The 13104-nt window shown below is 41.1% G+C and overlaps 2 protein-coding genes across 3 annotated transcripts in view; both read right to left on the bottom strand.

Moving 5' to 3' along the window:
* Positions 1–13104, bottom strand: part of LOC114510901 (zinc finger protein 211-like) — a 251805-nt gene that overhangs the window by 90225 nt on the left and 148476 nt on the right. The window contains exon 1 of one of the 2 annotated variants that reach the window (XM_036013430.1): positions 10884–10948. The exons of the other annotated variant lie outside the window; for it this stretch is intronic. Within the exon in view, the coding sequence (XP_035869323.1) occupies positions 10884–10917 (34 nt within the window). The 5' untranslated portion in view covers positions 10918–10948. Of the gene's footprint in view, positions 1–10883; positions 10949–13104 lie in introns of those variants that run through there. 2 annotated transcript variants of the gene reach the window in all.
* LOC114510892 (zinc finger protein 256-like) lies at positions 106–12429 on the bottom strand. The gene is made up of 3 exons (XM_028529396.2): positions 12204–12429; positions 10884–11004; positions 106–3581 (listed from the first exon to the last, which is right to left on the bottom strand). Exon 3 carries the CDS (start codon positions 3167–3169, stop codon positions 1931–1933), a length of 1239 nt encoding a protein of 412 aa, XP_028385197.1. The 5' UTR covers positions 3170–3581; positions 10884–11004; positions 12204–12429; the 3' UTR covers positions 106–1930.

Raw genomic sequence — 13104 nt, 5'->3', positions numbered from 1 at the left:
CAACTTGCTAATTTCTTTCAGTTAAACATTCACCTACACTCCAACTACGAGGTTGCATTATGAGTCACTGACAAAGATAAATAAAACATACATCCACATAGATAATTATATACAAATGTTTCTACCAGCTTTATTTTTCAAGTCAGAGTGTACAAATAACTCAATTCCCATGAACAAGTGAATAAACAAGTGGCAACATATTCAAAGACAATAATTCTAAACCAACAAAAAAGATCAACTACAAATATATCATTACTGAACCTTCAAGTATTTACATAACATAAATAAAAGCAGAAAAAATATTTTGATTCCAATCATATAGATTCTATTCAATGCAAAGCTGTCTATTAAAATGGAATGTAAATCAACTGTTAGAGAGACTTGAAGAGCAGGGAGAGAGATTAGAAAAGGACATGAGGTAAACCAACAGTGACAGATATAGTCAGTATTATGGCCATAATGATGGTTTCAGTTTCATGCCTAGGTAAAGACTTCTCAAATACTATATTTGAAATACATGGTTTACTAAGAAAAACTTTTAAGGAATGGTTCAAAATTTGAAAAATCTGTATGTCCAACACTTTTTGGAAAACAGATTTGGCAATTTTGTATTCAATCCATGATGTCATGCCCTCTAGAAGTCCATTTTTCTCAATGACATCAAATACACCAAACAATAAATAACTTCGATTTAAATCAACAAGAATGCAGACTGAGTCAGTGAAGTCACATACCTACTCTACAGGTAGTACTTTTTAAAATTATTTTAAATTTTTCTTATACATACCCTTTTCTTTATCTGTGTGTCCCTACCTCAGTATCAATGGTCTTTAGGTGAATATCCGAAAGGCTACAGAAATCCACAAAAATTCTTTATAATTTTAACTGACAATTACTTTGGCCACAGAAGATAAACATGCCTGGAGATCATCAGATTTGTGTGCATAATAATTCTGCGGTCTTTTTCACAGTATCATTTTTGGATGCACATTCAGAAAAGGCACACTCTACTAGCTGGCTGCAGTCTCCTTCAATTACTATTAGGCCTGTGATTCTGTAGCAATCATGGTTTTCCCTAATCAGAGTTTCCTTCAGTGTTGTTAACACTAAATAAAGAAAATGTACATTTCATATATATCTAAGAAATTCCACCAATGTGAACTCTTATGTACAAAGATGCGTTAGAATTTTGGGCAAAATATTTCCCATATTCACTGTACTCATAAGGCCTTTCTCCAATGTGAACTCTGATGAGAATGAAGGTCAGTTTCTGATTAAAATTTGGCACATCACTACACTCCATAGTACCTCCTTTAGCCATGGCTGGGTGGTTCAGTAAGCTGGAGCATCATCCAGTGCACCACAAAGTTGTGAATCTGATTCCAGGCATAGCACACACATAGGTTGCAGGTATGATTCCTGATCAAGGCACGTACAACACACAACCAACTGATGTTTCTTTGTACATTTTTCTCTCTCCCTCTCTCTCTAGACATCAATAAACATATCCACAGGTGAAGTTTTTTTTTAAAGTTCTCCAGTGTAAACCATCTAATGACAATGAAGGTCAAAGTTTCTGAAAAAAGTCTTCCCACAACACTGCATTCATACAACCCTTCTCCTGTAGGAACTCTCTGATGATTGTAAACATTACTGCTAATGAAAAAGGATTTCTCACATTCACTATACTTTTAAGGCCTTTGTCCAGAGTGAAATCGTTGATGATAACAAAGCCTATGAGAGTAGTATAACATTTCCACACACTGCAATCATATGGTGGTTCTCCAGTGTGAAATATTTGATGATGATAACAGAGGTTACTTCTACTGGTAAGATTCCCCACATTCACTACAATCATTCTCCAGTGTGAACTTTGCAGTGTTGAATGAAGTTAGTGCTTTGACTCAGAGACTTTCAACATTTGCCATACTCATGACTTTTGTCCAGAATGAATTCGATGGTGTTGAATAAGGCTGGAGCGTTTTATAAAGCATTTCCCACACTCACTGCACTCATAAGGCCTTTCCCCAGTGTGAAGTCTCTGATGACAATGAAAGTCATATTTTCTCTTAAAAGATTTCCCACATTCACTACATTCATAAGGCCTTTCTCCTGTGTGAACTCTGTGATGTTTACAAAGGGCAGAACTACTGGTGAAAGATTTTCCACATTCACCACACTCATAAGGCCTTTCTCCAGTGTGAACTCTGTGATGTTTACATAGATCAGAGCTACTGGTAAAAGATTTCCCACATTCACCACACTCATAAGGCCTTGCTTTAGTGTGAACTCTGTGATGCTTACGGAGGTCAGAGCTACTGGTAAAAGATTTCCCACATTCACCACATTCATATGGCTTTGCATTGGTGTGAACTCTGTGATGTTTACGGAGGTCTGACCTACTGGTAAAAGATTTTCCACATTCACTGCACTCATAAGGCCTTTCTCCAGTGTGAACTGTCTGATGATAACGGAGAGCAGAGCTACTGGTATAAGATTTCCCACACTCACGGCATTCATAAGGCCTGTCTCCATTGTGAACTCTCTGATGACAATGGAGGGCAGACCTATTGGTAAAGGACTTCCCACATTCACTGCAGTCATAAGGCCTTTCTCCAGTGTGAACTCTCTGATGATCACGGAGGGCAGAGCTATTGGTAAAAGCTTTCCCACATTCACCACAATCATAAGGCCTTTCTCCAGTATGAACTCTGTTGTGTTTTCGGAGGTCAGACTTACTGTTAAAACATTTCCCACATTCTGAGCACTCATAAGGACTTTCTCCAGTGTGAACTCTCACATGACAATGAAGGTGAGAGCTACAGGTAAAGGATTTCCCACATTCTGAGCACTTATATGGCCTTTCTCCAGTGTGAACTCTCTGATGACAATGAAAGTGATATTTCCTCTTAAAAGATTTCCCACATTCACCACACTCATAAGGCCTTTCTCCAGTGTGAACTCTCTGATGATCATGGAGGGAAGAATGACTAGTAAAAGATTTGCCACATTCACCACACACACAATTCTGACTTCCAGTAAGGAAACCATGATCGTCAACAAGTGTGTCATCACAGCCAATGTCTTTCTTACATTGTCCTGGGTTGTAATAACATTTTGTACTTTGAAAAGTCATTCCAGACTCAGAGATTTCATTTGCCCTGTGCATGGTCTGAGTAGCCACTTGCTCACGAAGTTCTCAGCACACAAGGAAGTATTTTCCAACTTGACTAGAGGTTCAAGGCTTCCATGACACATGGAAATTATAGCTCTCTCCAAGTGGGACTCTGTCCACACTGCTTGTGAAACAATTTTTTGTTCTGTGCTTTGTGCTCTGGTGTTGGTGATGCTGTGCACTGAAATAAAATTATTTTGTACATGCCCCACACCGTGGCAATTTCTGTGTTGTATTCTCTGATGGTTAACCAAGAGGAAAATGTCTCTCAAGACATGTCCACAACTCTCACAAGGGTGGCTCTTCTGGGAAGACAAAGCTGCCTTGGGATTCTTCGCCTGCGAGACTCTTATAGTAACACTCTGTTCAATGGGTGCCTCCACAGCCTCTGCCCCACAGCAGCAACCTAAACAAAAAGAAACACTCTTGAAGTACATACTGACCAATAGGGAGGGGTATTCTCACCACAAATTTGCATCTGTCACGTCTAGTCATGATTCCACATGATGGGTTTTAACACAAGTGAGACAGACTCTAAAAAACTTGTAGTTATGCATTACTAGGCCAGTAAGGCCAATACATAATGGAAACCTTGTTAAACAAAGGACACTAGGATAGGACAGGACACACAAAAGAGAGGCTGGGCTTTCAAGCTGTTCCACTGCTGATAGCTGCCTGCAAAAACCCTTCCTGCTGGTGACAAAGGCTGTGTAGTGAGATGTGAATGTGCTCAAAACATGAAAATCAACTGTAGCAGAGGAGATGCTGTGCAAGGTTTGTATAGAAATATGTGCACACTTGAAGATTCAACAGGCATTAACTAAAGTTGGAAAGTGCACCAAAAAGACTCTTGAGCAATGGTTGTGGTACAGAACAGTGGTCCCCAACCTTTTTGGCACCTGGGACTGGTTTTATGAAAGACAATTTTTCCATGGACCAAGGGGAGTGGCAGCGGGGAGTGGTTTCAGGATGATTAAAGTGCATTACATTTATTGTGCACTTTATTTCTATTATTACATTGTAATATATAATAAAATAATACAAATCACTGTAATACAGAATCTCTGCTAATGGTAATCTGTATTTGCAGCTGCTCCTCAGTACTAGCATAACCGCCTCAGCTACACTTCAGATTATCATGTATTAGATTCTCATAAGGAGCACACCACCAGCTCCCTCACATACACAGTTCACAGTAGGGTTCACGCTTCTGTGAGAATCTAATACTGCCTCTGATCAGACAGGAGGAAATGTGAGCAATAGGAAATGGCTGTAAATACAGATGAAGCCTCACTCACTCTCCTGCTGCTCATCTCCTGCTGTGCAGCTTTGTTGGGGATCCACTGTAGACGTTAGACAGATATTAACTCTGGCTGAAAGTCAGAGTAGAAATAACTAGAACTAACAAATTGGCAAAGTGACAACATTCAGAAAAGACAAGTAGATTAAGGTGTGGCCACTGGTAACAGTAACAAAATACAATTAAACAGAACAGGTTCCTCATTATGTTTTAACAAAGCCCTGGCAAGAAACACTGCCCAAGTGCCATTCACCAATACCAGAACCCTTGTGAGCCCATCCTGTCATGACTGGACTCATGTCCCTCTTTTAATACACAAAGACCGTTCCAATTCTCAACCATTCCAATTCACTCCCAGTTGAGCAATCACATGGAATACTGATGATGCAACTCCTAAGAGAAAATAGAAGAGGTGAATAACCAGCACTGTTACAGAACAACCCAGCACAAAGAGACCAAAAGGAAAAGATCTGTGTAAGAAATGTCAACAAGATGGCAGAATATAAAATAGAAATATTCAACCACCCTCAGGAATAATTAGACAATTATCTATGATAAAAAGCAGACTGTGAGAAAAGGGGTAAAGGCTTATAGACCAGCTTTTCCAAAGTGTCAAAGTGGAGCATAAAAGAAAGAACTACACAGAAACAACTACAAGAGAGACTGGCCTAGCAAAGATGATGAGGCAACGGTGACAGCTTCTTTTCCAAGCCACTGTGCTTGTGCTACAGTGGATTCTAATGGACTCTTTGTGAATGACCATGGAAACCGTTGTCACTGAGAACTTCAGGATTCTCTGTATCTACAAACTCCCCACAGACTTCACCTCAAAGAATCCGTGGAGTTTGTCAGCACGAATATCAAGGGGAATGCCCTCAGCCACAACATGACTTATGAAAGGATAACATCAGTATTTCCCCAGCAATGCTTGCCACCAAAGACTCCAAAAGAGATCAATAAATATTGGAAAACCGCTGACCTGGCCACCGAGGATGCCTACAACCTTCTCTACTCTTCATGCTTCAGCTCATGAGGTAGTAATAAGAATGAGAAGTGAAACTTGACTTCAGCACCAAAAACAACACACCACTTATCAAGTACTATTGTATCCACAAGCAGATAAAACTATTTCTCTAAACACAACTGTTTGCCAGTGGATTCCCAATCAGGGCACATGCCTGGGTTGTGGTCCAGGTCTCTAGTTGGGAGAGTGCAACAAGCAACCAATTGATGTTTCTCTCGCACATCAGTGTTTGTCTCCCCTACTTTCTCCCTCCTGTCCCCCTCTATAAATAATAAATAAAATCTTTAAAAAATAACTACTTGTATAAACAAAACTGGTTCCATAAAGTCCAAAAAAGTCACTGTTTCACCAAATGCTCAGATATTAACAGTAAGACAAAGAGAAATATAAAAAAAAAATCACAAGAGGAACATCACAATGTTCGACTCAGATTTCGAATAAATGGAGGCATACAAACTGTCAGACAAAAATATCAATAATAATTTTTTAAAACCTCAGTAAAAGCAAACACATATGGAACTCAACATAACAAACAAACAAATATATGAACAACACATGGGTTTCAGAGAGGTAGAAATCAATAAAGAATGAAACGGAAATTATTGAGTAGAGAATACAATGTATAAAATGAAAGCTGCAAATAAAGTTTCAAAAGCAGAGAAGATCAAGGAGTAAAATGGAGACCTCATCTCAGAGGAAGGTTATATGAAAATATCTATGTAAAAAAAAAATTAGAGGAAAGACAGCCTAGATGAATTTTGGAACACCACAGAGATAACCTATATTTGCATTATGGGAGTCCCAGAGGTGGTGAAAAAAAGATACAGAAAAGGGAGCTAAAGCAAAGGGGTAAAAATTTTACTTTTAATAAATGAGCTAAAGATTGACTTCCAAAAATGAAAAAGAAATATGAATAACCATGTTCATGATCATCAGAGTTCCTTGTCCAGACACAATGCAAACAGGAGTTCTGCAAGACGCAATATAACAAAAGTGTCAAGTGAAAGGCAAAGAAAATTTTGAAAGACCATAAAGAAAAGAAACTCTTCATATACAGGACAAGGCTCCCATAAGACTAACAGTAGACTTCTCTGAAGAAACCTTGCAAGGTAGGAGAATATAAAATGATATATTCAAAACACTAAAAGAAAACATCTGCACAACAATACTTTAACCAGAAAGCCTCACCTTCAAAAATAACAAGAAAAAAAAAAACTTTCCTAGAAAGGCAAAAGCTGAAGAAGTTAATTTCCACTCACCCTGACTTACTAGAAAAGGCCCCCTTCAAAAAAGTTCTTTGAGCTGAAATAAAAGTGTACCACATAAAAACATGAAAACATAGGAAAGTGTAAAACTCTCTGGTAAGGCTGGAAATGTCATCAGGTTCACAATACTAAAACACTTCACTGGTGGAGTATACTTTATTTAACTATCACATAGGATAAAAATAAAGTGTATTAATAACAATGGTGACAATAATTTGTTAAGATACACAAAATGGAGCCTTGGCTGGAGTAACTCAGTGGACTGAGCGCAGGCTGCAAACCAAAGTGTCGCGGTTCAGTTCCCAGTCAGGGTGCATGCCTGGGTTGCTGGCCATGACCCCCAGCAACCGCACATTGATGTTTCTCTCTCTCTCTCTTTCTCCCTCCCTTCCCTCTCTAAAAAAATAAATAAAATAAAATCTTAAAAAAAAAAAGATACACAAAATGTAAAGATGTAAAATCATCACATCAAAACATATGAAGGAGTGGTATGACAGAAAATCAAAGGGTAGAATATTTGCGCACAACTGAAGCTGTTTTCAGGTTACAATAAACTATATGAGTTGTAAGTCTAGTGGAAACCACTAGCACAATCCCATACAATGGATACACAAGAGAGAAAGGAATCAAATCATACCACTATAGAAAAAAGATCAAATCAGCCCTGGCTGGTGTGCCTCAGTGGATTAAGTGCTGGCCTGCAAACGAAAGGGTCACCAGCTTAATTCCCAGGGAAGGGCACAATCTGGGTTGTGGGCTAGGTCCCCAGTAGGGGGTGCATGAGAGGCAACCACACACTGATGTTTCTCTCCTCTTTCTCCCTCCCCCCCCCCTAAAAAAAGATTCAAACCACACAAAAAAAGAAAAGAGGGGAAGACAAAAAGTAATTACAAAAGCAGCAGAAGACAATGATGACGTAGCAATAGTAGGTCATTCAACATATTCTTCAACCAAGAGACAGAGTGGTTGAAGGGATAAAAAAACACAAGACACAAAAGCATGAGATCTTGGGTTTTGGCCATTGACATTAGTTTGGCTCAAATACCCATGAAAATTCCCATGATGGGTGAAAAAGTTGAAAGGATTAAGAAGTATAAATTGGTTACAGAATAGTCATGTGGATGGAAAGTACAGCATAGGGAATATAGTTAATAATATTCTATTAACTATGTATGGTGTCAGATGGATGTGAGATTTATCAGGATGATCACTTAGTTATATACTATCTAATAACTGGGGTATCTTAGTTATACAAATCTAATCACTAGGATATATACACAAAACTAATATAATAATGTAAATCAATGGCAACTAAATTTTTTAATTTATTTTTAAGTATATTTTATTGATTACGTGATTACAGTTGTTCCAATTTTTCCTCCTTTGCCCCCCCTCCAGCTAGAACTCTCCAATCTCAACACCACTGAAAAGTTTTTTAATTTATAAAAAAATACGTTGAGGCCTGGCTGAGCTTGTTCCCCCCCAAAAACACCCCACAAGACACAATATGTTCTGCCTCCAAGAGGTTCACTATATAACACAACTTTATAAACACAAATACACTGAAAATAAAGAGATGTAAAAAAATACTCCATACAAAGAAAACCAAAGACAGCAGTAGTAGCTAAAATTCTATCATACAAAATAGATAGCTTCCAACACTCACAAGACAAAAAAAGTCATCCCAAAATGATAAAGGAGTCAATTCATGAAGAGAGTAACAATTTTAATCATTCTGCACCAAACCACCGAGCACCTAAGTACATTAAGCAAACAATATGAGATCTGAAGACAGGAAACACAATGCAACAGTACTGGACAACTTAAATATTCCTCTTTAAATGATGGTTAGGTCATCCCATTCAAAAGCAATAAGGAATTTTTTTTTAATTTTATTCATTTATTTTTAGAGAGGGAAGGGAGGGAGATAGAGAGAGAGAGAAACATCAATGTGCGGTTGCTGGGGGTTATGGCCTGCAACCCAGGCACGTACCCTGGCTGGGAATCGAACCTGTAACACTTTGGTTCACAGCCCGTGCTTAATCCACTGGGCTACGCTAGCCAGGGCTGCAATAAGAAATTATTAAATTTTGACTACATTTTAGAGAAAACAGAACTAATAAATATATACAAAGTATTTTATCCAGCCTTGGCCAGTGGTTCATTTAGCTGGAGTATTGTCCAGTGCACCAAAAGGTTGCAGGTTTGACTCCTGGTCAGAGCAAAGACCTAGGCCACAGGTTTTATCCCAGGTTGGGGCATGTACTGGAGGCATCCAATGGATACTTTTCTCTCACATTGATGTTTTTCTCTGTAACAGTCAATAAACATCCTTAGGTGAAGGAGGAAAGAAGGAAGCATGGAAGGAAACAATAGTCTGTGAGAAAGTATACAGCCATGTAATATGAAAAATAGAGACATTTATTGAAGAAGATACAAGATATAAGAAACATCCTACAGCACTGGCTGGTGTGGCTCAGTGCAGGCCAGGGAACTGAGAGGAACCACCTAGGTTCTTGACCAGGGCATGTGCCTGGGTTGGAGGCCAGGTTCCAGCTGGGGGTATGCAAGAGGCAACAGATCAAAGTATCTCTGGCACATTGCTGTTTTTCTCCCTTTCTTCCCCCCATCCCTTCCCCTTGGGATCTCACCTAGTTCTCCCAATGGCCATCAGCTGCCCCATCATATTTTCCTGAATCTCATGGACTTAAATCTCTTCTCTTTCAAAGGAGATTTTAGTTTTGGGAAAAGCCAGAAGTCTCAGGGCACTAAATCTGGGCTGTAAGGGGGCTGAGTCTCCTGGTCCTGGGTGATTTGATGTTTTGCTAAAAAACTCTGCACAAGTCTGCACAAGACTTGATGCATGAGTGGGGACTTTGTCGTGATGAAGTTGCCAATCACTAGTTGCCCATAGCTACTGTCTTCTGAATCATCTGAATAGTTTCCACAGAGGAATATTCAAGCTTAATGCAAAATTCGACACAGATTTGAGTTCTACTCACTCATTTCTAATGCGATGACCACACAGTATGCATCCATATTCAATGGCATTTACTGCCCCCACTGACTAGTACAGTGAAGTCTATTTTGTTCATGCATGTGCACTTGAGCGCACTCTCCTTAGCTGCTGGGTTACATGGATGTTGCACCAACCATTCTCATCACATTAAAAACAGGTGGACTTTTTCCAGACAGACCTCATATGCCCTGACTGGGAATCAAACAGGCAACCTGTTGGTTCATAGGCTGGAGCTCAAACCACTGAATAACACCAGTTAGAGCTGTATGATTTCTTGGGGCAACTGTTTGCAGAGGAATGTTGGGGTGGGTATTTTAAAGGTCTTTCAGAATTCTTCAGTTAGAAAGTTTATTCTCCCACCACCGTGGGAATAGAGAAAACGCTTTTCCTCACTAATCAATGTGATCCATTAGGCTTCCAGCAACTCTACTGATCTCTAATCCTATTCTATGAGGGTTCAGTACAGCAGTTACTGGGGCTGCAGGGAGAGAAGGCACAGGCAATGAAACTAGCCCTGTGAAGTTCAGGATCTACCCAGAAATTGGAAAAGCAAACAGTGTACAGAGTTCACAGGTGAGAACACAACACCTGAGGAATGAAGGGCTCAGGGGACTTGCAAAGCCTAGTTAGTACAAGTACTAATGAGTGTAAGGGCGTTTTTTAAAAAGATTTTATTTATTTATTTTTAGAGAGATGGGAAGGGAGGAAAGGGGAGAGGAAGAGAAACACCAATGTGTGGCTGCCTGTCACACACTCCCTACCATGGACTTGGCCAGGGACCTGGCATGTGCCCTGACTGGGAATCAAACCAGCAACCCTTTGGTTTGCAGGCTGGTGCTCAGTCCACTGAGCCACCCCAGCCAGGGTGGCATTTTTTTAAGTGAGAGTTAGTTTATTAAAGTTTGGGGAAATGAGGCAAAAATGAAGACCCCTGGAAACTGGATCACGGTTGAGCCCAAGACCAGCTGCTGCTCTCCATTGCTCTCTGGCGGCTAGTCTGGTCAGTACCCTTAGAGCTTAGGAAAGAAGAAGCAAACAATAAGCCTGAATAAGGGTGTGCAGGCATGACCAAAAAAGAGCACACAAGGAGAGTGTCTTACCCAGGGAATATATAAGACCAAAGTTCTGCAGCATCACATTGAGGAACAGATGTCTCTGAGCCTGGACAAGGAGGTGTCCTTCTGTCCTGGTCACAGTGACATCCTCAAAGGTCACAACAACCTGTCAGAATTAATACAAATGAATCAAGAACAGTCTGTTTGAGACCCCCAAATCCTGCACTATACAAAGCTTACCCATGTCCAAACCCCTCTCCAGGACCCCCAGTTCAAAGAAGACACTAGCCGTTGGCCCCAGTGCTGCCTGCTATCTCATCAATCACTCTAATCATCCTCAGCAACAATACCAAAGATAGGATGTGCAGCAGATAATTAGCGTCTATGCTTAGGTCCACACCTGCAGGGCTCCATCCCTCCTGCCTAGCAATCCCACTGAGTCTCCCTGATCATGCCTCCAAGACACAACCAAACATGGACTATGCTTCATCCTTAAGTCTCCACACCTGGTACCCAGGACCATGAGCTCACACTGCCTTTAGCTGTGCACACTCTGTGTGAATTTTTCCTCATTCACAGCTTCACACCCAGGTTCACTCCCTCAGCTCTACCACCTCCTGCTCCACACCACAGGCATCTCTCAGAAATCACCCATGAACAGCATGTGGCTTCCAGAGAGTCTCAGATATTTCATAATGATCTAGTACAACTGACACAGGCCAGAAAGAAGTTTGGAAAAAATCCCGACAATAGGATCATCAGAACCCCTACTTCTGGGTAGGAACAAAGGGAAACAGTTAAAGAAAGGAAGCCTTTGCGGCAATCACAGATATCAAAACTACAAGGCCCCCTCCCAACCAGAAGGCAGATCAGAAATTGGCGCCACAAAACTTGGGAGAAGCCTCCACCCTTGGAAACGCATAAAATCCCAAGAACTGAGCGCTCGATCTCTTTATCTCGAGTTGGCCCGCTTCCACTCAGAGGCACTCGTTTTGCTTCCTTCACAGTGACGTCCACACTGGCCTCTTTTTTCCTACCAGAATAAAACTTACTTTAGTCTCACACCGATTTGTCCTTCAAACCTTTCCTGGGCCAGCCAAGGACCTGAAGGTCGTCTGACATAGGAAAGTTTAAGGAATGTCCAGGGCAGGAGCATCCCCAGGTGTGTAATAGGTTCAGTAATAAAACCGCAGTCGGCCCTGCAGCCCGTCACCTTCTCCCGCCCCGTCACACCGTGTTGTCACCCAGGAGGGCCTCTCCGTCCAGGAAGCCGGGGCCTGGGCTGCAGGACGTGACAGACGTCCCGCACCCGGGCTGCCGGGCTCCGTGGGCTGAATGGGGAAGACCCAGGGGACGCAGGTTCACCTCCGCCAGGCGCTCAGCGTGGCTGCCGCCGGTGGACGTGTGGGCGGAGCGGAGGCCGGGAGGCTCGGAGGCCCGGATCCGGCCAGTTGCCAGTAGTCAAGTCAGGGTCGCGCCTCTGAGCTGGGAAGCCAGCGCCTCTGGGGAAGACCAGCTGTGAAGCGTCTCTCTTGTTCAACAGACCGGAGAAGTAAAAATGTCCGCCACTAAAAAAAAAAAAAAACAAAAAACAAACCCCGGGAAATTACAACCGAACCTGAAGCTCAGGCAGGAAAACGCCCCGCTTCCCGGCTTTCATTGGTTTAACGCCCCACCTTCGACGCAGTGGCCTCTGGGTAATGTAGTTTCCCAGCTACAGCAATTAGCCTTATTTTCCCAGTCAGTGTCGGTAGCCAATAAATATGTTACGGTTGGGCACAATTGTTACTAGCATAAATACATTTTTTAAAAGTTTCACTAAAAATGACTAATTAGAGATACAGTAAAGTCATTTATAAAACAAAAAATAAGCCCTGGCTGGCATGGCTCAGTAGATTGAGTGCCGACCTAGAAACTAAGGGTTAGACCGTTGGATTCCCAGTTGGAGCACTTGCCTCGGTTGTGGGCCGGGTCCCCAGTAGGAGGCGCGCGAGAGAGAACCACACATTGACGTTTCTCTCCCTCTCTTCTTCCTTCCCCTCTCTCTGAAAATAAATAAAATCATTTAAAACTATATCATTTTAAAGTTTTTAAAATATATATAAATCCCATTGTCTTAGGGTTGTCTTTACTTATAATTAGTAATTTCCCAATATTGAAATATTTTAGTTTATATTTTTAATAAACCTTTTCTATACAAATTGCTACTCAATTTCTTATGGATAATGAATTGATTCTAGCCATAGTTCTAATAGATAATCACATG

Source organism: Phyllostomus discolor, chromosome 12 (genome assembly GCF_004126475.2).
Source record: "Phyllostomus discolor isolate MPI-MPIP mPhyDis1 chromosome 12, mPhyDis1.pri.v3, whole genome shotgun sequence".
Classification (NCBI taxonomy): domain Eukaryota; kingdom Metazoa; phylum Chordata; class Mammalia; order Chiroptera; family Phyllostomidae; genus Phyllostomus; species Phyllostomus discolor.
Note: the sequence above shows the minus strand (reverse complement) of the source record. Positions and strands in the feature narration are given on the sequence as shown.

What these genes read in the sequence shown, in the direction of transcription:
- LOC114510892 (XM_028529396.2), bottom strand. Translation starts at nt 3,169, where the DNA reads ATGCACAGGGCAAATGAAATCTCTGAGTCTGGAATGACTTTTCAAAGT.